This window comes from Malurus melanocephalus, unplaced genomic scaffold (genome assembly GCF_030028575.1).
Source record: "Malurus melanocephalus ecotype Western Australia unplaced genomic scaffold, MMel_1.1 scaffold_953, whole genome shotgun sequence".
In the NCBI taxonomy this organism is placed as follows: Eukaryota; Metazoa; Chordata; class Aves; order Passeriformes; family Maluridae; genus Malurus; species Malurus melanocephalus.
In genome coordinates, this window is record NW_026624185.1 from 109,061 (window position 1) to 134,195 (window position 25,135).

At 42.0% G+C, this 25,135-nt stretch overlaps 2 protein-coding genes across 7 annotated transcripts; one reads left to right on the plus strand and one right to left on the minus strand.

The window, feature by feature from the left end:
* Window positions 1-123: 123 nt before the first annotated feature.
* EIF2AK1 (eukaryotic translation initiation factor 2 alpha kinase 1) lies at window positions 124-10,575 on the minus strand. Its single transcript, XM_057386320.1, is given in 17 exon segments — window positions 124-412; window positions 862-1,095; window positions 1,417-1,496; window positions 1,612-1,744; window positions 2,638-2,744; window positions 3,155-3,266; window positions 4,354-4,738; window positions 5,029-5,079; window positions 5,597-5,697; window positions 6,082-6,162; window positions 6,820-6,919; window positions 7,370-7,401; window positions 8,099-8,235; window positions 9,447-9,605; window positions 10,011-10,106; window positions 10,109-10,319; window positions 10,321-10,575. Coding segments are annotated over 17 exon segments (2,382 nt in total). The 5' UTR covers window positions 10,561-10,575; the 3' UTR covers window positions 124-289.
* USP42 (ubiquitin specific peptidase 42) lies at window positions 10,550-24,975 on the plus strand. Of its 6 annotated transcripts, none has more exons than XM_057386314.1 (17): window positions 10,551-10,662; window positions 12,767-12,952; window positions 14,175-14,412; window positions 15,145-15,345; window positions 16,381-16,491; window positions 16,636-16,738; window positions 16,981-17,048; window positions 17,189-17,259; window positions 17,735-17,817; window positions 18,580-18,691; window positions 19,071-19,211; window positions 19,410-19,510; window positions 20,246-20,381; window positions 21,007-21,723; window positions 22,086-22,159; window positions 22,694-24,196; window positions 24,662-24,975. In XM_057386314.1, the coding sequence occupies exons 3-17, from the start codon at window positions 14,184-14,186 to the stop codon at window positions 24,972-24,974; spliced, it is 3,963 nt and encodes a 1,320-aa protein (XP_057242297.1). In that variant the 5' UTR covers window positions 10,551-10,662; window positions 12,767-12,952; window positions 14,175-14,183; the 3' UTR covers window position 24,975. The 6 variants fall into 6 exon arrangements, with proteins under 6 accessions (XP_057242302.1, XP_057242297.1, XP_057242300.1 ...); XM_057386317.1 differs by having other exon boundaries at window positions 12,837-12,952; XM_057386318.1 differs by lacking the exon at window positions 10,551-10,662 and adding an exon at window positions 11,251-11,377 and having other exon boundaries at window positions 12,837-12,952.
* The last annotated feature ends 160 nt before the right edge of the window (window positions 24,976-25,135 follow it).

Genomic DNA, 25,135 nt, shown 5'->3' on the forward strand with positions numbered 1-25,135 from the left:
TTATAACTCTTGCGTAAGATACRTTTGCTTAATGGCTGAGGTATGTAAATTAATCCTACACATTAATGTAAACACAATGCTGTGTTTACACAGCACACAATGTAAACACAAGCTGTGCTTAATTTTTCCAGTGCAACATGATTTCTTTCTCAGAAGCCTCTGGYGAAGGCAAAAGGATAAACACCTTTTAAGAATAAGACAGCAAAATGAAAAGGCATTGAAATATTTTATGTAAAAAAGAAACATTTTATATAACTTAACACAGAATAGAATTTAGTTCATCCTGTMCTTAAACAGGAGAGCCTAGTCTCGTTTGTTCATCGTGCTCTTCAGAAAGCAGTCTTATTGTCTCCCTCAACTTCTCTATTTCTTCTTCTTGCTGTCTCACCTTCAGYTGGAGGTTAGAAATAACCTGGAAATGAGAGTCAGTTTACTTYATTGCTAAGCAAGGATTAGAGCCTTTCTGACCTATTTCAATTGAGTTTGCTGCCCATTACAGCCACATGCAGCAGCACTCAGCTATTCTGCRTATTTGATACTACAACTTAATCCACAAAGCAGGGGGGCATGGAAAAGAAAAATTGTTAGAAGACTGCAGATATGACAAAAAGCTTTGAGAGCTTTTGAGAGGAATTTTTATAGCTCAGAACTGTAGAGTCTTCAGAAAGTTATCTATAGATAATGGACCAGCTATCATTGCAAAGACACCAGAAATAATACAGTGGCCTAAATACTGTACTCAGAAAAAGAGTCTTAATCACACATTGCTCTGAATTTCAAAGCCAAACAAARGCAATGCAGGCAGGGATACAAAGGGCATTTCCTTTTTGTGTTCCTTTCTGCTGTAAGGGTATAGCTCACCTGGTCTGTGGTGTGGAAGAGTTCACTGTCCCGAAGCTGAGCTGCTGTGGGRCGCTCTGTAGCTCTCTCACTGGTCAGGAGTTTCACATACTTGGCCTGAGTRGGCCATTTCTTGTAGAAAGTATGAGGAATTTGGCCAGTCCTTAAACGTGTAAGAACTTCMGTCCTTTCCATTTCTGTTCCAAATGGTTGGAAGAGTTCTAGCAGGATAACACCCATGCTGTACATGTCTGACTGTTAATGGGGTGAAAGGAAAGTTCTGGTGTAACTGGTATTTTAACTTAGGCTTCTTTTTCTCATAAAATCATAAACGTTTCACAACAATGAAGTTTCATGATGGCATGAAGAGTATCATTCTCAACATGATATTAAAAAAAAAAATTTTGCCTTAATAGTAAATGAGAAGGCAAAGTTGAAATCCATGTTTCAACAAAAACATTACGAGTAACAGCAAGAGGAATATATATGTATTTGCCTATTGAAAGGCTTGATTTATTCCTATTATGTATCATGTGTTAATAGAAAARAAGAAAAAACAAACCCAGAGTTYTSTACCTTGAAATCATAGTGAGATCCCTGCAGTTGTTCTGGTGAGGCATAGAGGCAGGTCCCCACTCCAGAAGTATGAGCCTGTCCTTTGAAAGGCAATGGACACTTAGCTAGTGCTGTTATTATTACAATTAATGMTTTTCTATTTAATTATTTTATAGAAACGAAACATTGAAGAACATTAAACTTTTTTTCTCTTACCATTTATCCTTTCTGTCTGAAACCTTTCTGTCTGCAACTGGTTTGCATCATCCCAAAGAAGATCTTTGCAGGCTAATCCAAAGTCACCTATTTTTACCTGCTGATCTGATCCGTGTAGAAAGATATTTCTAGGCTGCAAAAGAAGACAGAATACAATTTAAAAATATGTCTGTATAAAGAATTACGAAATTTCAGCTGTTTCAAAGTCTGTAAAATGCATGTTCCACAGGTATAATTATTTAACATTTTTGAGGAGTCAGAAAAAAATAGTCATTCCTGATACCAAATTATATATTAGCAACACCATTTGGGCCAGAAGACCACATACATAGAATAAGGATCTAGAAAAGAATTAAGCAAAACAGAAATCCCCCAAAATTTAGTGGAAAGATGAAATAACACGTTTTTCCCGCAACAGAAACTGGGAAATTTGCAGAACAGTAAACAGGAACAGGCAGGAGTGGACAGTAAATTTGACCAACTGATGTAGCAAAGAATGATGAGTATTATTGGGCTAGACATAATGCAAACCAAAAAAAAACCACTTTTCTGTATGATAAGCACAGCTACAACAGGCTACTGGGCTCTGGGAAGTTGCCTTGAAAAAAAGAGCCAAATTATGACAGACTTGAGAGCTCTGACTCTGCAAACTGACAGTTTTGAACTGTTATATTTATTTTGATTTTAGGACCACTAAGGGGGAGAAATGCAAGCATTATGTATCGAGGCAGAAACACCAACTTGCTCAGGTGGCAGAAAGGAAATAGTTGGTCTAGTAGAGTATAAAGGAGATGTGAATAGTTTAACAAGAGATGGGCAATCTCCATTCTTTTCCTTTCTTCAATGCAGATCAAATTTAGAAGTATGGTACTGCTATAGAGGAGATAATCTATTTTTCCACAYGTAACAACTAAATTCTTAAGCGTCCAGGTCATCTCAAATGGAACTATGAAGTTGCTTTCATTCTCCCATAATGGAAATTGTCTTTGTTTTCTTCAAGCTCAAATAATAATTGGATGGACTTACTTTAATGTCTCGATGCATCACTCCCATGCTGTGGATATAGCAAACTCCTTCTACCACCTCCTGGAAAATTTTCATTGTCCAGCCAACATCCACGAGATGATATGGACCTTRAAACAATGTAAATTATTTCAGCTAGTTTTACTGAGTTATGTACATTTATGGTGCTATGAYTTGCTGAATTTTGTGTATTTGTGCTGTGGAATGAATTTTTAATAGAATGAGCACATTTAACTATACATTTCCCCATGCTTCCCCCAATATAGTAATTTTGAATCAGCAAAAAGTCTGACACTAACATCACTAACATCAAAATTCCAAAAAGGAAAGTTTGGGGAACACAAATACATGCTCTCCTGCAAAGATTCTTCCAAACCCCATCTGATAGTTTTTTGCTTATCAATTGCACAAACCCTTTACTTTCATTTTAGTACCAAACTAGCATGAAAAATACAGTTCCAGATAAGATCATGCTAATTTATTGTTGCTTTACAATGARTAAGACAGTGATGAATCTTACTAGAAGTGTCCTCTGATCCCTTGTTGCATCTTTTATTACGGTCAACAATCCAATCCCACAGGGATATTTCACACAACTGCATTTGTATATGAAGCATTAAATGATACTCCACCTAAAAGAAAAATAATGGTTCATAATTTTGACACTGTAATATGAACAGTATTTCCTCAGTTATCTTCTTTAAAGCAAATAAACACAAATTTATTAAACAAAAAAACCCACCAAAAACAGGCACCAAAGGGACATCAAGTAAAGTATTAATAACGTACTGCACTCAAGAAGCAGATGCAGCAATGCTATTGAGTTTGAGGTTTTTCTTTGCTTGCTTCTCAAATTTTAACAACTGTTACATGATAAATGCTAACAAAACTGCCAGATACATACTCGAATATTCAAATTAGAGTTTGAAACCTTCTAGACATACTAAACAGAGGTTTATTCCAGCTTAATTAATATAAAATAGCAAAAAAATCAACCTCTTGATATGGAATTTTATGGAATCACAGAATTGTTTAGACTCCAAAAGACCTTTGAGTCCAACTGTTTATTCCCATGAATATGTAGCTCAGTTTCTGATAATGTACCAGTTCATCTGATAACCTGGACAACTCAAGCAGACACCTTTAAAACTGGGTTTCTTGCATGAGGGAACTCCCAAGTGATAGCAAAAGCTTGAAGTATTCCAGAGCTGGCTGTGTTACACAAAACATATCAGTGGTATGGCATAAATGACAACAAGGTTTCCAGAGCACAAGTGATTCCCTGCTCAAATCTGCTTTTATCTTTTTCTCATGTACTCCCACACTGCACAGGCACCACATGACACACCAAGACACTCCATCAGTAACAGCTGCTTTRGCCATCATTACTGAAAGCTACAGATTTTCAAGTTTAATGGGGCTGTGTCATGCAGCAGTAGCACTCTGAATTCATGCAGGTGCTTTGAAAGGACTCAAGATACCCAACACAGGGAAACTTTCTCACAGACACTGCATTTTCTCAGCTCCTCTGCTCAGCTTCCTTGTAATGATGTCACCCACTCAAGTAAAAATTGTCTGAACTTTTGGCTCTACTTGCAGTCATTTCATTCYTTTAAATTTATTGTTGTAAACCATTCCTTTCCTCCGTCCACTGAACTACTTTAAAAACATCACAAAATTAGACAGCAGTTAAAGATATTTAAAGAGAACTGTATTTACCTCAAACTCCCCACAGAGTGCTACCTCATTCTTGGAGCATTCTTCAGAGCAGGACTTGCTTTCAGAGGACTGACTCTCAGTGCTAGCATCTTGATTCACACTGGAATGAGGTTCCCATGTTGAATGATTTTCCACATCAACTGATAAACTGTTAACATTATTTACAAAGTCTCCTTGTAGTTCTATGGATAATTCRCATTTATTGGGTTTCACACACTCTTTACTATTGCTGTTTGTAAAGTCATTCCTTACATCCATATTCTGCACTGATTCTCTGCCCACATTTTCAAGACTGGTACTGTCACAGGACTGCTTTTCTTGTGAGGTAAGGTCAGCAAAGATAATTGAACTGCCACTTTCCACACTCTGGATGTGACAGTGATCACTGCAAATAATAAAGGGACAGAAATCCAAGTAAGTACACAGTTTCATACCATCTACTTGTGATACATCATACTGATTTTTTTTCCCCAATTGCAAACAGCTTTCCCAAGTAAGAGTTTAGCTGCTTCCCCACACAAAACTCCAGGATCCCATAATTGTCAGTGCAGCCTCCAGCTGCTCAAATACTTTCTCCCAGCAGGGATTTCTGACAGCACTCCCAGACAGCAGTGTCTCACACACACCTGAAGTTCAAGTCAAATATTTGTTACCACTGAGATTTGTAATACTCACTTGCTATTCTCTTGCTCCAAAGACAACGGCTGCAACTCCATTATTGTTTTACCTGTTGGGTGAAAAGATAAATATTTTATAAAATGAACAATGTATGCTCATTACTAAAAATTAGCATTTAAACTGCAGCACCTTACTGAACAATTACTGTGGATACACCTAGATTACTTCTATTGCTGCTGCTGCAAAAGGTGCTCATTAAAGTCTACTAAGAAGCTATCCTAATATGTATTTAATTTCTCTTTAAATGAAAATAGATGTTGCTCAAAGTCACTAAAAGGGTTGTACTGGGCTCTCTTAAATATTTCTTTAGACTACACCTTTAAGTCAATCTGTTCAAAGGGTTAACAGTGTATAGGGTAATACCATTAAGTAATAGATAAGTTATTTGGTAAGGAGAGATTGAGTGCACAGAGGGACCTGGTGATCACCTCTAACTTCCCTTTCCTTTAATTCTTTTAAGGAGGTGAAAAAAATAGTTCTATTATCAGGGAGGYAATACTCTCCTGCAAATAAGAGTACAGAGATTGTAAGGTGAGAGCAAGAATTGCACAACGAGCCGTACTTTCCTTTTGGATGTACTGCTTGAACTTGTTCCATCCAAGCAGTGTGATAGCCAACAATATTGGGATGCTGCAGCCCAGCCAGCACCTTSACTTCTCGGAGCACCTAAAAAGACCAAAATAATCCCACTGTGACAACCCTTTATTCTGAGTGCTTAATAAACACGAAACATAACAAAAAATAAGTTTCTTGCAGAGAAAGAACAGATAAAATTGTCACAGTAACAGAAAATTTGAAAGCTTTAAAACAAATTGATTTTCATGACTGCAGAGATGATCGAATTCAAGTAATTCATATGGGTTTTTTAATGGATTTAAATACCTCTCATTTACTTTTTTCTACCACGTATTGATAAGGTCAAATCTTTAGAAACTAGAATGCATTAAAAGTGATATTGTTTTGGGAAATATTAACTACATTAATAAATTAGAACAGAATAAGCTACAGCCAACAAGGAGCTAAAACAGGGACGAAACACAGGAGGAATACCTTCATGCAATCTCTTCTTGTAGCCTTCTTAATTTTGATTTTTTTAATAGCGTAGAACTGACCATCTAACTTGTTTCTGACCTGAAAGCAATTGCAATGGAGAAAATTAGGTGCTAATGTGCTTAGATTAACTAAATCCTCTAAAATTTTATTTCTGCACCCCATTCACATGGAACATCACCTGCCTCAGAAAATGAAACTGGGAGCAGGCCCCCACAGTCAAAGAAAGGGACACTGATAGGTCCTGATAACTGCTTGAACAGGTTCTCAATGAATGTGAGACCACACTCTGTCACTTCCACATGGCACATCTCTCATGGGGAACCTTGGGCTGGCCATACACTACAAGTACTTGAACTGCCCAAGCTAATGTTGAACTGTATTTTGTTCAAATTGAGGCTCATTTTTTTTCAAACAGCCACAACTAAAGCATTGGAGGTGCAGATCAATTAGTTCTGAGGCTGTTCAAAGTCAATATAACACAGTATTTCACATGTGAAATATGGAGTTTTCATTCACCCTAAAAGGATACACACAAAGGAAAGCATCTAATATATCCTGACAAACAGAAAACTAATCACAACTGAGCAGCTTTTGAAACGAAACACCAACTTTTTTCTAAGAGACAGATATGCACCTCTTCTATTCAAAAAACATTTGGCAGTGGAGCCAAAACAGTAACTCCAAGTTCYAAAGAAAAGCTAGATCTAAACAGATTAAAGGTGAGGTAGAGAATACCTTGTACACTTTGCCATATCCTCCTCTTCCCAGCCTCGCAACCTCTTCAAATTCATTCAAGTATCGTGAAGTCTGTGCTTCAAAGAGAATTTCTTTTTCCCTAATAAAAAAAAAAAATAGGCTGAATTAAATTACGACTTACAAGTAAGATAAAGCTGCACACATTCTAAAATACTATTCATGTTGTGAAAAGAAGAAAGTACTTTGACATTGCCACCCTTTACMAGCCTGAGTTTCAGTGAATACTGAAAACCAGCAGAGCATGCTGCTCTGCTACAAATCCAAACTCAGTTTTAACAGAAGTATTCAGATTGTTTCTCTTACACTGATGCCTGGCAAGTCTTGTTTTCCTGAACAGTGGTACTGAGTGCAAGAGTTGTACTGAAGAATGAATKTTCACCACATCATTTTGACAATTCAGAGAAATTTTTACTTTTTTYCCCCTTATATTTTAGAGCCAAAATATGAAATGTAGTATTGATTAAATTCAAAGTGGAGCACAGAACTTTAGGGAAAGAGTTTAGTATTTCTACATGCTTTGAATACATACCCAATTGCATGAGACTCTCCGTTATCAAGTTCCTACAAAACAACAAAATCCAATATAAAGACATGCCATATGAAAAGAGTAACAGGTCTACAACCACTGGGCACAGACAGCTTAATCAAAACAAAAACTGCAACATTCTTAGAAGAAAATGAGTTTACTGACAGCCACTTGCATGCTGCAGAGAGCTTCACCAAATTAAAGTATTATTATCCCAGTGGTAATCTGTTAACATTTCTGCTGGAGAGATTACTGCCCTTTTCGAGTTCTGTTGGCAAACAGGATAAAAGGAGGGTTCTAAAATGTGCTTAAAACAGAATTAACTAGCTCAGTTCAAGCAACAAGATAAGCAAATGGGTGTTGACTCAGCCTGAAGCACAAGTACACAAAATACACCCTCCACTAATGTAAATATAAGGGTGTTAACATAACCAACAGTTTAGAGCTGAAAATGGATGTGTCCATTGTCAAAAAAAGAGGCAGCAATACTTAAAACATCTTGCCTTTGTTTATAAACATTTTAACTTGGTTTTTTATTATTATTTAGTAAGATACAAAACATTGATGGCTTCAAAAACTGGTTTGCACCTATAGAACCAGAGCATGCCATCCCAAACATCTAAAGAGTTATTCTGTATAATTATTAAAAAGGCCCAATCCAGTATTAAAAAAAAAAACACAAATAAAAGCTCCTTACTGCAGAGGCTGCCAAAGACATGTAACAAAGCTTACCCCGTTAAGTATTTGTTGATTAGCTGCTTTCATCAGTTCAGTAATGGCTCTGTTGTGCTGCAGTCTTACAGTACTAAATTCATCACAGAAGGCAAAAGGGGAGAGCAACCCTGTCCTTGTGAAAGCCTGACGAAGAACTGCACAAAGAACAGAGAAAGCTCAGAGAAATRTTAAATAAAGCCAGCCAATAAGATCATATAAACACTTTCTAAACAAGAAAGCCTATTTGAAAGATAACACATCTGCAAAACTGAGCAGTCCCTCTCACCCTAATGCTGCTCCCATACTCTTAGCAATTAAAACTAATGAAATCCAAACTAGAGCTGCTCCATGGGAATCCCTTTGCATAATTGTTATTTGCCATGCCCTTCAGGGTCACAACTGCATCTCCTTCACACCTCAGCAGATGAATTACACAAACATCCACCCATTCACTTACATTTTACTTTTGGACTTATTTTGATCTGTGAAAAATTGAAAGCCGGTTCACAATTGTGAGGATGCATTTGTAACCAAAAGTGGTAATGTCAACATTTTCTAATTCATATCCAAACCCACACATTTGTGCACATACTCATAATAAAGAATGAAGTCAATTCCTTCCACCACCTCCCCAAGCACTTTATCTTTCTCGGTTGGAGTAAAGTAACTATGCCAAACAAAAACTAATAAATRCTGGAGATGGGAGCATCTGTGATGTTATAAAGGGCATAAATTTWAGCTATGAACAACATACTAGATTTTATTTTCTACAGTCATGTATAGTAAGGACAAAACCCTTGGATATTGATCTCGAATACACTAAGTATATACCTAAATGCACAAAATACCCACGATAAATCACATACCAATAAGGTTTTTTAAATGTAATACTTCACACTTAAAAATGCAAACTCCCTGAATGAAATCAAAAGGCTTTAGGGCAAAATAAAGGACTTAYAGAGGAATTTACTCTGATTTTCATGTGATTTTATTTTGAAAGATTTAGTGAAGGCTATACTACAGCWATTTCTTGATATTCTACCTGCATTTTTAGATCACATTTAACAGTTATATAATTTACCCTGCTGCCCTTCTCATAATCCAACTCTCATGTACTAGCTGAAACAGCACTGTCTGATCCTTACATCTACAGCAATATACTGCTACTGTTTTCAAAAATAAGACAAGTTGTCATTGCCAATTTAGTTGACTCAAGGTATTCATCTTCTTCACAGAATTACTCTTGTCCCAGCGGGATCAAACCTACAGCTTTGTATTGATATTACACTGTAACTCTGCACAGAAGGGTCTGGTAAATATTGCAGGAAGGCARTTTAAGAGACAGGAATGAAAGCCTCTTACTAACTTCGGAACAAACACCTGGAATGAACGGGGTTGTGCGTGTACATGTGGCAGAGATGCTCCAGCAGCGACACGAGCAGCAGCTGATTTTGGATGGTCGAAGTGAACTTCACAAATTTTTGCGACCCGTTTGCAACTCGCAGCTCCGCCGGCACATCCGATTCTGCAAGAGGACAGTCAGACGAATGAACTTAGGTCTCAGTACACGCCTATTTACCTAAACATCAAAACAACACAGAACCCACACGGCTTCACCACAACCCCGGCTCACAAAGAGGCACCACGCGAGCTGCCACTGAGGGAGCAGCTTTGACGCTAATTAGGAACACAATTAATTTTTTTAAGTGTGCACGGAAAGCAGCTATCCGGGTGCCCGAGGCAGGAGGGGCTCCCACAGCGGCCTCAGGGCAGGGCTCTGCCAGGGCCTGCCCGCTCTTGCATCACCCCCGGGCCGCGGGGAAGGAAAGAAAGGGGAAGGCGGCGGTTCTACCGTCCTTTCCTCCCTACCGCAGCCCGGAGAGAGGGGAAACATCCCGCTCGCCCACAGGGCAGCCCCGGCCCCGCTTACCGTCAAAGCGCGGCTCGGGGCCCTCCTCAGGGAACTCGATGGCGGGCGGTGGCGAGCGCAGGCCCGCAGCCCGCCCGGGCCCCCACATGCCGGGCTSCCCTCCGCTCCGGCCCGCGGGGCCTGCCCGCCTCCCCGTGGGCGGCTCCGGGGGCCGGGCCAGCGTTTATGGCCGCTCTTTGAGCGCCGAGCGATAAAGCATGAACCGGAGGGATAAAGCCGATAGGGAAACCTTCGGCCCGGGAGGCGGGGACGGGAGGGCAGGGGCTCGCAGTGAAGGTCCGCGGCGGGGAGCGGAGAGTSCCCTCCCCTCCCCTCGGCACGGGGACCGGCACAGCCGCAGCCCGCGAGAGCCCCGCGCCCGGCCCGGGGGTCGCCGAGCCCCCTCTAGCGGCTCCCGGCCGCGGCACAGGGGCGGTGCCGGTCCCCGTGTGACCCGGAGGCGCTCGCTGCTCCCCCCGCCGCCGCCGCCGCCTCCTCTCCTCCCCCCGCCCGCCCGCCTGCCCGGCCGGCGCCGGGCCCCGGATGCAAGAGGCCGGCGGAGGGACGTCATTGTTCCCCGACGGACTGTAACAGTAGGCGGAGCGGGCCGGGCTGAGGCGGGGGCTGCGGCGAGGGGGACCCGGCAGCGCCGAGTCAAGCGGGGCCGAGCCAGGTAATGGGGCTGGGGGGAAGCGCCGGGCCCGGCGGCGGCCCCGGCACAGCCCGGCGGCACCGCGTGCGGCTCCCGCCTGGAAATCAATGGGCCGGGGGGAGGGGCCGGCCCGGGAAAGGGAAGGGAAAGCGACCGGCGGGAGCAGCCGGCTCAGCCCAGCCCAGCCCACGGGGCCGGGGCGCGGGCCGGGCGCTCGGCCGCTGCCCTCCTGGCTGGCGGGCAGCCGGAGGGGGTGGGACCCCCGGGCGGGGCGGGGCGCCGTCCCCAGCACGCGGCGGAGGGACCCAGCCCCGCCGCCGCCACCACCCCCTGGGCCGGCGGGACCGGCCCCCTCCCGGCGCGGCGGTGCCTCCGCGCCCGCCCTCTCCGTTACGCGCCGGGGTCCCGCCGGCGCCGCTTCTCCTTTTCCTACTCCTGCCGCTGTCGGCGTGGGGGACTCGGCGCGGCTCCCCCGCGTCCCGGTGCCGGCCGCAGGGCGGTCAGGACGCCCCGGCCCCGGTCCCGCGGCGGGAGCGGCGCTCTGCCCCGCCTCACCCCGCGTTGTTCCCGCTCGGCGCGGCGGCGCTGACTCCCGCGGCCCCTCCGCCCCGTGCCCGGGGGGCTCCGCGCTCGGTTCGCCGCCCCCCCTCCCGCGTTGCCATGGGCACGGAKCCGCCGTTGGGCGCCGCCGCCGCGGTCCTGCCCCCGGGCCGGGATGGGACGCGGGCCCGGACAGGTCAGCACGGGGCCGGGAGGCGGAGGCGGCCCGGCACGGCACGGCACGGCACGGGCGGGGAGGCGCGGGGCTGAGGGGCCCGGCGCTGTGCGGGTTAGCGGAAGAAGGGCGAGGCGAGGGCTCCCTCAGGGCCGGTGCCCGGCCCCCTCGCCGCGTGTGGGGTGGGTTTTGTTTTGTGTGTGTCCGGGCTCTTGCCGCGCTGAGCGCGGACATGTTGCGTGCGGTGCCCGTCCCTGCCCCTCCCCGCGGCCTTTCGCTGCCGGTGYCTGAGCGGTTTTGGCTCGGCGGGAGCGCCGGGGAAGGCAGGCAGAGCGGGGGAAGCCGGCTTGGCGGCACCTTGGCGGTTCGGTTGTGAGCGGGCTCCGCGGCTCGGGGCCGCCCGGAGCGAGGCGCTCGCGGGCGCTCGCAGCGCCGGGCTCGGTCCCGCCACAAGCAACGGCCCCGGGACGGGACGGGACGGGACGGGGAGCTCGGAGCCGTGCCCGCCCAGCGCTCCGGCCGCCTGCTCACCCACGGTAAACTCATTAATTACTTTCGCCTCTGCTGCCTTKCATTTTGGACCGAAAGTAAAAGCAGCGCGGGGTGTGTGTTTGTGTTGCGCACTGCCCCGGGTTGTTTTCGCTCCCGGTGCGCTCCGTGCCTTAGCGGGGTGATTCTGCCTGGGTTTTTGCTGGAGTAGTTTCCTCCCGCTTCTTGTTTGTGCCTCGGTGTTGCCGCTCTTGTTTTTTCACAGTCGCTGCTGGAAATGTTTGGTTTGTACTGAGATAAAGGCGCARTCCTACTCCCTGGCTGAGCGCGGTTCTGTGAGCGGGATCTTGTGTAAAACCATCCTSAGCTGTGATTTATTGTATGCAAAGCGGAGACCAAACATAAATATTTAGATCCGAGTCGTAACTCATGTGTGTTGTGATGAGASTGCGAAAAAGAATCTAAACAACGCTGATGCCACACTCCAAATGGGAGGAAAGCAACTGTTTGTTCTGTTTTACTCGTCAATATTATACTGGGAGAAGTCTGTTATGGGAATAGCACAGGGAAAAAACGCTCAATACACATGGCAATGTGAATTTATGTTCAGCGGTGGTGCAGGAACAGAATCTGTATGTACGTTGAACAGTGGGAGAGGAAAAATATCCACCTTTGTAAATTTTGTGCTACTTCGTCAGAGATATTATATCCAAATTAACTACATTGACATTTTGAACAAGTGGTGGTTCTGAGTTATTCTTGTCATCCACTGATATTTGCTGGTGTATAATGTTTGAAATCTGGTRATGTGTTGTTCAGTTGTTAAAAATATATTTTAAAATACATGAGGCTTCCCTCATTGGTCAATACAAGGCCAAAGCTTTTTTGTGATAATATTCTTCTGTTTGCTTTTCACTGCAGTCTTGATCCTGGTTTTTGTCCTGCAAATAAGTTTTAAATATGATGTTGAAACCCCTTCCCTTTCTATCAGAAAAAGGAGATGTCACGGGTATCTGCAGTTTGAAGTCTGGATCTTACCTGAAAATCACTAAGCCCAAGAACTCTCATCTTAGTCTTTCAAATGGACAAAGATGTCTTAATTTTTCGGTAAAATGAGTGAATTTTCCTTTTTTTTTTTTTTTTTTTTTTTTTTTTTTTTTTTTAATATGTTATCTCCAGTATGAAAAGTGTTTACAGAGTAGATTTTAAATTTAAAATTTACAGGGGAAAAAAATCTAATTAAAGGGTTTGCACATAATATGCATGTTGCAGGACTAGAAGTTCTCCCATTTACTGTGCTTTGTTTRATCTACCTGAAGTTTTACCATTAGCAATGGAGTTGTGCCATCAATCTGAAACTGCTTCATGCTTTGTTCTCTCAATTATTTCAATATTACAAAGCAGGTTATAYTTTAAACCCTCAGTTAAGTTTATGGTTTTCCTGAACTTATAAAGGCCCTATAGAATACAATAGTAGTAAAAAAATTACATATAGGAGTTGATAAATGATCCTGTAATTATTCAGCAGTTTACTGTGCACAAACAATTGCACATATTTGAAGATATACCATCTTGAAGCATAATCAGCATTTTGTAAAGGACTTTATCAATTGTTGCTTTTATTCTTGAGGGCTGAGGATTTGTTTTGCTTTCTTTTGCCTTCATCATTTACTTTTTATAGCTTACATTCCCCTTCTGTTTTTCCCTGGCAAAACAACTTTACATAAGTAGAACTGAAAAAGATGCTTCTTAATTCAACTTATTGGTTGATAAGTAATCATTTTAAATGTGATGGGTGCAAAATACCAGCAGTGCTGCCCAAGTTGTATCTGAACAAATACTTCTCAGAAGGGCAGAAGAAACCCTGGTGGAAATAAATAAATTTGTGAGAGTTTTTTTGCTCTTTTTTCCCAAGATTTCTCAGAGCTATATCCCATCCTCTGTGTTATCAGGGGTTTGTGGTTCCCAGGAGTGACAACTCCTCCTGGATCCCAACAGTCCAGCACTTGATTGTGCCACTGCTCACAGCTTCTTTTAAGAAATTGGAAATTATAGGGGTTTAAAATCCGTGAAAGTGTAAGAAATGCCATCAGTCATTAGCTCAGCAGAGGTTAAAAGCAGTATCAATACAGTTTTGATGGAAAATTCCACTTTGTGTGTTTAGTTGTGTGCTGGGTAGAATTTTATTTTGAGTTTTGGGGGTTTGTTTGTAATCATTTTTAGCTGTTCAGTTTTTTGAGGCTAAAAGTGACAGGATTTCTCTTAGTCTTTCCTTTCTGGAATGCTCCTGGACATTCTTATACCAAACAGACCTTTTGCCTTGTTGCAGATATGAACGATGACCATAGTTAACAAGCCAAAATCTTCAAAGTCTAAAAAATCTTCCTCGAGACGCTCTGACAAATCTATGAAACCCCGTGGTAAAAAAATGACTTCACGCACTGCAAGTTTGGGCCGGGTCCCTCCTACAGAAGATGCCAACAAAGTCTCTGTGGACAAAGGTCCTGGGGGGCATATTTATTGTAGATCATCTCAAAAATCAAAGCCTTTTGCCCAAAGAGATCTAGGTAAGTGTCTTTTGTCCCCCCGCTCCTTTTTCTTCAAAACAAAACCAAAGTAAAAGCAGATTTTGGTTGTTGCACTTGCTATAAAGTGGGACTACAACAAATCAAGAGTTCAGCCATAAAATTCAATTTTGTGCATCCCCTAAAGATGCAGGGTTGCAAAACTTGGATTTATCTATTTGCAATTGATTTATGAAGTATTTTTTATTTATTTATAATCAAATAAGTGGAGTTTGTCATAATACACAGGTGAACCTAGGCCTCTTCTGTTCTGGGGAGAAAAAAACATTTTACCATTTATATTCATGGCTTTCATTGTTCACAAATCTTTGAATCATAACTCTGTTTTCTGTAGGGTTACTTTTGGTGCTGCTTACTTGTTTTTCTGAGTTCTTACTGCATAAGCACAGGTTTAAGTTTATAGTTTAAGTTAAAATAAGGAAAAAACACAGTCGTTTAATTAATAAAGGGATTAAAGGTATAAAGAAACCAGGTACTAAATCAGAGTGGTAGTTTGTGTTGCATTCAAGAATTAAAGCAGATCAATAAATTATTGTCCCAAGCAGTGTTGTTGACCAGCAAATTCCCATGGCAGTGTTAAATCTGTGTATCATGTGTGCTGTGTTTTGGAGTAGAGCTGCTTCTTCAGGATGCTCCTGCAAAATCCTACATTTAAATCCCCTCTTTAACCCAAAACCAGTACAACTCCYTTTAAAAAAGGCAATTTTCTTGCAGCTGTTAATGATGGGATTGCTCCGCCACAAAGAATTCTTTTTCCACCCGAGAAAATCTGTATGGATTGGCAGCAAACACAAAGTGTTGGAGTTGGACTGCAAAACCTGGGCAACACTTGTTTCCTTAATTCCACCCTCCAGTGTCTGACCTACACCCCTCCTCTTGCCAACTACATGCTTTCACTTGAGCACACCAAGTCATGTGAGTATTTCTAACATTATAAATCTGTTGGACAGCTCCAGAGGTAAAAAAAAAACAAAAAACAAAGTGAAGAAAATTTTTAGTTGTTCTGTTTTGTCTGTAGAAGGAGGTTTTGAATGTGCTCTTAAAGGTCTTTTCCAACCTGAGTGGTTCTGTGATTCTCCTGCCAGGAGAATCAGAATTATAGGAGGCATATAAAGTGAATTTGTTAATTTAATGTGCCACGGTAAAACTTAAAAGATGATTCTTTGCTTCATGTGAATAATAAAGGACATTGTAAAGTAAGGCATTTGATGAACGTTTGGCATTTGGGTTTGCTGCAGGTAGAAAGGTGATAAAATTTAGGATGTTGATGTTGAAGACTCTGAGTGTTCACAGCCTAATACTGTGATAAATTAYGTGTTCAGTGTTGACCCATTAAAAATCCCAAATGCTCTAGAAAGTGCTACAGATTTATCTCTTAGGAGCTTGAATAGAAATTTAGAGGGACGGTGTTAAAATTCAGGCTGATTTTCTTCTACATAATTAAGTTTGTATTTTTTGAACCCTAGAATCTCTGTTCTTTGAATTTTGGTTTTCTACTTAAATTTGTTTAAGCCTAGGGGAGCTTCTTTTTATATCCATAAATGTGATTCTTTCCCAAGGCCACTGTGTGCTTTCTAGTCTGGTTTCTTAATACTTATTCCTAGAAATTTGATTGTRTTTTGTTCCCAWATATAAAAATTWCTTCARTTTAGAATCAYTGAMYCTTCCAAATGATTTTGTTCCATTCTTCTGCCATGGGCACCTTCCCCTGGGAGTGTTCCCAGCCAGGTCAGATGGGGCTTTGAGTTTGTGATTTTCTGAGTTTTATTCTGTWCAGTTCTGCATAAGAAAATGCCACAAAACTGTTGGGATATTGCCACCTTAGGAGCAGGGAATGCAGCATGGACAGTGGACACTGCACCCACAATTCAAATTGTTGTTATTTTGGGGTTATTTATTCAGCAATGTGTATTTTCCTAGATCTGAATGCTTTTTTCTTTCACTCTCTAGGTCACGTAGAAGGATTCTGTATGATGTGCACAATGGAAAGTCACATCAACCAGGTCCTGTGTTGCTCCAATAATGCCATCAAACCCACATCTGTTATCAATGGCCTTAAAAGTAAGTTTGATACAGCTTCATTTTTAATTTTGTTCATTTTTCAAAGAGTTATTTGATGCATGTAAATAATTTTGRTACTTTAGAAATGCATGTTTTCTTTCATTCTATAAGAAATAAATAAATAATAACTTTCTTATTTATTAGGAATAGGAAAACATTTCCATTTTGGCAGTCAAGAGGATGCACATGAATTCTTATGCTTCACTGTTGATGCTTTACAGAAAGCTTGCTTGAATGGAAGCACCAAGTAAGCATAAACTAATTCAATTTAAATGTTTCCTAGCCCCTCTTACTATCATTTTTTACTATCATTAGTTTACTTTATTTACTATAAATTACTGTGTTTACTATAAATTACTATTTATAAATACTGTGTTTACTATCATGAATTAAAATGTATGTCCTTGGTTTTCATAAAACCAAAAATTGTTTGAGGAGTTAACTCTGTGCTTTCAGTTTTCTGAGGTCTGACTCTTGATTTATTTCCAGATTAGACAGATCTTCTCAAGCCACCACACTGATTTATCAAATATTTGGAGGATATCTGAGATCTCGAGGTACTTTTTAAAAAGAATTTACCATCTTTTGAACTGATCTATGTCTTTTTGTCTGTCTGTAGCTTGATTAAAGTAATGTGTATTAGTAATTTAACTTGGTGCAGTTAGTCAAATGTTTAATATTTGTATTTTGATTCCAGTAAARTGCTTGAACTGCAAAGCAGTGTCGGACACGTTTGAGCCATTTCTCGATGTTACTTTGGATATAAAGGTGAGGTTGAGCAGGGGTTGAGATGTGTAAAGGCTTGTAGAGCTTTATAAAATAAATTAATTTTGCTTAAAAACATTCACTGTTGAACAAAAGAGCTTGGGTGTGGATTGGACTTYGTTGCTCTGTGGAAKCCATGGAAATGYTCTCYGTGTTTGGATTGGATTTAAGCTGGAAAAATAATAATTATGTCTACACAAACAATGATACAATCATACTTCTCAATTATTCTACTTCAAYATACATCTATTGTTAGACTGATGGGTTTGATTGTTCTCATTATTGATGCCAAAGCACACCACAGCTACTGTCTGGCACTGCAAAATTTATTTATTTTGAAGGAGGTTCATTTTCAAATGAGGTAAATGCTCAATGAACTCTGTTTCTGTCTGCTCCTTCACGGGGTTTGCTGCTCAGTGCATGTAAATGTTTGAGATTTTGCATTTTGGTGACTTTGCTCTATTTCTCACTCACRCAGGCAGTTACATCTGTCACCAGAGCTCTAGAACAATTTGTGAAACCAGAACAACTGGAYGGTGAAAACAGCTATAAATGTAGCAAGTAAGATTAATTTATTTATTAAATATTAATGAATTAAGTTATTAATTACCCCTTAGGAGGAGATGTGTTCAGTGCTGGGCTGGGAGGATCCCTCATCTCTTGGCTTTGGGTAGCAATAAGACACCCATGGTTTGCTGTTCCATTTTATTTGTTTACACATCAGTTTGGAGATCTGGGCCTTGTATTTTGCCATCACAGTTTGAGAGGAGGCTGTTCAATTTTCTGTTAAATTCTTTCTGTTAATTAGCTCTAGGCAGTATTTTTCCTGGCAATGTARAGTGACTTGTTTCAGTCTTTGTGCTGGTGGTTGTTTCAGGACTAACTCTGCACCTCCTTTGAGTGTGCAACAAACAAAATGAACAATTTTTAGAAGGAYTGCAGAGGGTTTCACTGTCTTTCCAGGCAATCTCAGTACAAGAAAACTCAATATTGTCCAATTCTGCCTCTGCAGAATGAATGAGTGATGCCTTCCAGTGATTTTTTTTTTTACGTTTTTGGCATAAGTAAGATACATATTCAGACATTTATTTGGGTATCAAGAGATGATGTCCTAAATCCTTTAGTCTTTGTTGTGCAGAGCTGTCCTCTTGTATCCTGCCATCTTCTCTATTAACAAASCTGAAATGCAGTTTATGGGTTTAGGAAAGGTCTAACATCTTACACAAGCAAATATCATTCAAGTGAGTGAAAAAGGAAAACTTGTTTGACTTCTGGGTGGGAAAGAATATATTTGTTAAAAATCTATCTGTGCTTGTTTTGAAGGTGTAAAAAGATGGTTCCAGCATCAAAAAGATACACAATACATCGCTCTTCCAATGTTCTCACAATATCACTGAAAAGATTTGCAAATTTTACCGGTGGAAAGATCAACAAGGTATCTTTACAGCCTGAATGCTRCTTTATTTTCTTGGAATGGGACATTACCCAAAGATGAATACTCACTTTAAATTTATTCACATTTTCAGACTGTAGCTGTAGTGTAAGAGCAGTCGATATAACAACTTAGTTGTGGCTGCTTCTTTCCTTTTTAATAGTGATACATTTCCTGTGTGCCCATAAGGACATACCTTTATACCTTATGTAGAAAATAGCTCCCTGCAGCTTAAATTATTAAATGTTTCTGAGAAAAATAATTATAAAATTAATTGAAATATGTATTTGTATAGTCCTAGTGTGTGTTTTTAGAAGTTTTTTTCAGGCTATTCCATGAAATATTTCAGGATACCTTTTGAATCTTCTTTACCTTTGTTTAGGATGTAAAATACCCTGAATATTTGGATCTTCGAGCCTACATGTCCCAATCCATTGGAGAACCCCTCATCTATGCTTTATATGCAGTTCTTGTCCATAGTGGCTTCAACTGTAATGCTGGACACTATCTCTGCTTCATAAAGGTAACTGAGCTCACTTCCAGCAGATAAATCTGGGCTGGCAAAGAAATGAAATGTTCCTGGTAAGCACTGCTTTTAGGGGCAGGATTGCACCATGTGCTCTGTTTGCTCTGTTGTGGAATGCTTTGTTCTGCAGGGCTCTATCTGTGCTGTCCTTTGGAACTCTGAGTTCATCTGAAGGTGTTGTGTCTTTGTTTGCAGGCTGGCAATGGACTTTGGTACCGAATGAATGATGCCTCTGTAGAGCTTTCTGATATCAAAACAGTTCTCAATCAGCAAGCTTATGTGCTTTTTTATATCAGGTAATAACAAACACCAAATGTGCTCAGAATGTTTTTACTATCAAGTTGCTGATATTTTTCTCCTTTTCAAATCTTTTTCTTTTCACCAGGAAAATGCTGTTTGCTATTATTTGTATATTGCTGTCAAAGTGGAAATTACCCATATGTTTTATTACTTTTCATTGCTTGACTTTAACTTCTGCAGTTGGGTACACTGCTTTAGATCTGCTCTGGAGTAAACTCTTTTCAGTTTAGAAAAGAGGAGCTGTGGCTGCTCTTTCCTTTTTCCTTACCCAGCTGTGATGGGGTAAGGCTAGATCCCTGCTCTGGGAGGACAGTCCTTGTAGGAAGGCTGTTACCTGATCTTCAGTTTGTAGTCTTGGCTGAATTTTGTGTCATACACACCGTTTGTGTGAGGTGATAGGGTGGGGTTTAACCTGGGAATAGGCTGGAAGGGAAACGCTGAGCTGAGCTGAGTTGAGCTGAGTTGAGCTGAGCTAAAATGAGCCGAGCTGAGCTAAAATGAGCCGAGCTGAGCTAAAATGAGCCGAGCTGAGCTAAACTGAGCCGAGCTGAGCTAAAATGAGCTGAGCCAAGCTGAGCTGCTCCAAGCTGAGCTGAGCCGAGCTGAACCAAGCTGAACCGAGCCGAGCTGAGCCAAGCCGAGCCCAGCTGAGCCGAGCTGATCCAAGCCGAGCCCAGCTGATCCAAGCTGAGCTGAGCTAAGCCGAGCTTACCCAACCCTTGTCTCCGCAGGCGCTATGACCTGACGCTGGGAGAGCGCGCGTTCTACCTGCCCGCCCCGTCCTACCCGCGCTCCTTCCTGGGCCAGCGCGGCGCCAGCAGCAAACAGCCCTTCATGGGACCACGGCTGCCTCCCCACATGATCAAGGTAAGGGACAGGGAACTGCTCCAAASTATCTGAGCTTTGGGCTGGGCTTAATAAAACTCTTTGTGTTTTATTTTCCTTTCCCCACTGCAGGTTTCKTCCCAGCCCTGATGCTGGAGCCAGAGTTATTCAAACACTGGCTGCTCCTAAATTATGCAGCCATGCTGCTTTGTTACTTTATTCTTCTCAGTCAGCTTTCAAAAGSCCTCAGAACTATATTCTTGAGACAATTTGTCTGTTAATACCCAAATAATACAAATTTTAAAGGTAAATATGTGCCCTGCCCTGATCAGTGTCACTTTAGTTGAGGCAGTGATAGAAAATGAATTGTCTTGTTCCTGACCAGAAGGATTATTSCAGTGTTGTCAGGGAATGTTTAAAGAGGAAAATAAATATTTTTRGAATAGTTTTAGTCGGTGTTGTTTGGGTGGGTGTCAAAACTGCTCATTTGATGCCAAAGGCAGTAATTACAAACACTTGTTGGATTTGCATTTATATTGAAAGGGGGTGAGGTTTCTTCTTAGGTGTTGAGGCAATCTGTAGAACTATTTAACACAAGAATTTCTGTTGTAAAACCTCCAATGCTGCATGTTTGAACATATCCATCTTCCACTCCCTTCTAACCCAGAGTTCCAGTCGGTTAAATGGCAATGGCCCCCTGAAGGAGGACTCCAGCCCGGTGGGAGTTGCGGTGAAGAGGCCGAGCTCAGCTCCCCCCACGGCGTGTGTGCAGAGCTGGGCCATGTCCCGGCCGGCGCTGGCAGAGCCCTCCAAAGCGCAGAAAATCACCATCAGCATCCACAACAAGCTGCCCCCGCGGGCCAGCGCGGCCGAGTGTCCCAGCAGTGCCGGGGACGAGCAGCTCAAGGGTCCCTCAGCCACCATCACCACCCCCTGTGCAGCAGATCCTACCTCAAACCTCRCCCCAGCGCCCGCCTCTGCCAGCATCCCCAAACAGGAGCATCCCCCCGAAATCCTGCTGGAGCCTGCAGTGAATGGAACCCCCAAACTGTGCCCCGAGAACGCGCTCCCCTACACGGCAGAACCCGCAGGAAAAGCAGAGGAAACCAAGAATTTGTTCAAAAGGAACTGCAGCGTCATCTCCTCCAACGGGATCGTGATGGGGAAGGTGGTTCGGACCCTGCACAACTCCCACTCGTCCTTTCAGAGTGCTGAAGAGAGATCCCAGCACGAGCTGCCAAAAATGGATTCACTAAATGGTGCTATTAGTTTAGATAATGAATATAAAGAAAATGGACTCAAACTTGATGATTCCACTTGCCAAGTCCAACCTGTTAAAGCTTCTGAGATTTTCTTCTCTAAAGCAAATGGAGTGCTTGAAACGGTGAGTTACATTTGTTCATCTGGCCTTTCTCATGGGGTATTTTCAGTTTTCTTGAGCTGCATCTTGAAATACCAGAAAACAGCACAGATTTCATTCTGACACTCAGTGCTGTTATCCCATTGAATCTGCAGAGCTTAGCTGGCATGAGAAATGTCAACATGAGAGAAGTTCAGGGAGATAATATGTCACAAGTTTCAAAAAATACATTTTTTGGGGGAAGGGTGATGAAGTGTAAAGTGGGAATAGTGCAGGTAACTCAGTGTGATCTTTTTTAACATCTAACATTAGAGGTTTGTCAGCAGTCATTTTCTATTAAAAATACCACCTTTTTCTGTTTATTAACTTCTGTGTTTTAATTGTAGATGCCTAAAGCTTTGTCACCAGATCCTCAAGGTATCCTAGAATCCCTTACATACAGCTTGGCAGAGGAAAAAAGGTAAAATGAGTGCACTGTGATTAAAACAAGATTTTGTGCAAGTTTACTGCTGTTTTACCCATCTACTAACACTGAGTAAGAGATTGACATCAGTGCAGAGAATCCCACACTGTATTTGGATCTGTTACTGCAAACATCAGCACTGGGCACACCTTTCTCTGCTACTAAATACAGGCAGATGCCTCCTGGATGTTTTTCACAGGATGTTTTTACGTTTTTCTCTCATTGTCTGGAATACTTTCTCTATTCCTCTTTTCCTTTTTTGCATCCTGGGATGACTGAYTATAAATCCCCACAATCTGCTCTCCCATTTGGCAGAGAGTGGGAAATCTGTGTGTTTACCTTTTTTTACCTGGGGGAGAGCAGATAGAGTTGTTGTGCCTGTTGATGTGATTGAGAGCTGCAAGGGGAAGGGGATGGATCTTTCAGAGTTTTGTGTTAGCCACCCTTCTTTATTATTTTAGGAGATTTTACTACTAACATCTTTTAGATGGATTTTTTTCAAGTTTAAAATGTGTTTTTATTTTTGTGCAGTGTCTCTGGACCTCAGAAATCTTCTGAGAGTGATGGTCTTATGCAAACTGTAGTGATGGAAGCTCTGTTTGCCTATGAAGAATCCAGGAAGGTTCCTTCCAACTTTACTTGTGAGGTTGAGAAACTTTTTACTCAATCAGATTCTGAAACCATTTTTACCAAAGAAGAAGTTGCTGAAAGTATTATAACAAAAGCTGATAATGCACATCTCAATATCAATGGTCAGCACAAGGTTAGGAAAAAATCYTTGGACACTGAAGGTGAATTCCTTGGGCAGTGCGAGTCTGAAGAGAGAGATAAAGACAAACTAARAAGATCAAAAGAACCTGAACTCATTTCAAAAGAAAATCCTTTGTACATCAAAGGGTCTCCTGAGAGCAAAGAGAAATTAGGGCAAACTTCCTCTATAAAGCCTGACATTGAATGTAGTTCTAAAAAACTTGCATCTCTAGATATTCCAGATAAATGCCAAGATACAAAGGACATTTCTAATAACTACGTAGAGGTACCGCCTGTTAATGACTCTTCTATYACAAAGCTGGATAAAGTATTGGAAAGCCAATTTTCTAGAGCAGATGAGGGACTGAGTAATAAAATATGTGAGGATGATGATAAACATATGAAAAAAAATAAGAAAAAAATCCACGACTCTAAAAGAACGGACAAAGAGCACTACCGGAGGAAGAGAGAGAACTCGGACACTGAGGAGAAGGAGAGGCAGAGCAGAAACAAATCAGCTGAGCATTCCCACAGGAGGAGGAGCTCTCACAGCGTGGAGGTGAACAAGCAGAGCCGTCACAAGCAGGAATATTGCAGTGAGAGCAAGTACAGATCCTCCCACAACGACAGGAACAGCCCCAGTAACGGCMGGAGCTCAGGGAAATATTCCCGGTACAGATCCCGGAGCAGGGAAAGGACAGATCCTGACAGGAACAGGTATTATTATTATTATTATTCCAAAGGAGACAGACCTTGGATTAGAGAAAGATACTACCAGGATGAACCTCGGAGATGGGAGAAATGCAGATACTACAATGATTATTACTCCTCCCATGGAAGCCGGGATGGCAGGGAGAGGAAATCCTCTCATGGTGACAAAGACTATGACAAAATGAGCCAGGCTTACAGCAGGTCCCACAAGGATTATCACTGCAAGGGCAGATGGGCTCACAGCAGCCTCCCCAGAGAGGAGGATTTGCATCATTTCAGCAGCCACAGAGCAAACTTCCACCACTGTTCAGTACCTCAGCAGCACTCGGAGAAATTCTCCCGTGASAGACACACAATTCCACCCGTGTCAGCTCACCCCAGCTTCGAGGATTCCTCCCGGGAAAGCCAGAAAGAAAAACTAARAAATGGCAAAAGGAAATATTCCCACCAAGAAGAAAGTGGAAGTGACATAGAAAAGAAATGCCGAAAGGTAGATGACCAAAGAATCAAAAAGTATAAGAAGGTCAAGAAGAAAAAGAAGTCCAAAGATAAACATCGAGAGAAGGATTACAAGTAAGCAAGGATTCCAGCATAATCAGCAAGTTTTTCCTAATTATTTTCTGGGTATTTCTCATGTCTGCCTTTTTTTCATTGTTTCTAAGTAACTTATCTGTCATAACGTGACGGGATCATGTCCTTAGGTTGGCCAAGTGAAGATAGGGAAGATGTTGCTGAATCGTGTTAGAACACTAGAGCTGGACTGTGTAGTCAGAATAACATCTGCACACCGTTCTCCATTAGGTTACAATTTTCATTTTTCTTTTTTTTTTTAATTCCCCATATGCCTGTTAATGATTTGTGTACAAAACCAGGACCTGCTGTCCGGTTGCTGCATCTAAATTGAGTTAGATGTGCAGAAATGACCACAAAAGTAGCAGACACTCTGCAAGTCGTCACCTGTGGTAAATAAATAACATTTCATATATACATCAAGTGCCACATCTCTTTTTCTATTTTTAACTTGCATGTTTCCTTCAGACTTTATGATTTGGATTGCTCTGTGCTCCACTTTGACAATGACAATCGCAAACATAAGAAAAAGAAGAAAAAGAAGAAGCACGACAGGAAACTGAAAGACTTATTGGAATATTTAGATCCTCCTTTCCAGAAGCAAACATGGGAGAAGAAGGAAGAATCCCGTCCTCCAGATGACCATTTATGTGAGCAATACAGAAACCAGGGCAGTGAAGAACCCTCCAAGGAAGAGAAGCCTTCTGGCAGGAATTACAGCTCCATGGCATCCCRTGAGTGTGGCAGAGGTAAGGGCTCCTGGCACTCAGAACAATCTTAAATCTTTGTTAAATCTCTGGTTTTACCATGGCTTCCAATCTGTGTTGTGGCAGGGGTTGGAATAGATGAGCTTCAGACCAGCCCAGAGCATTCTGTAATAGAAAATATTCCATTCAGTGTTCACAGCATAGAAACAGTGCAGACACTCAGAACTCCCTGAGT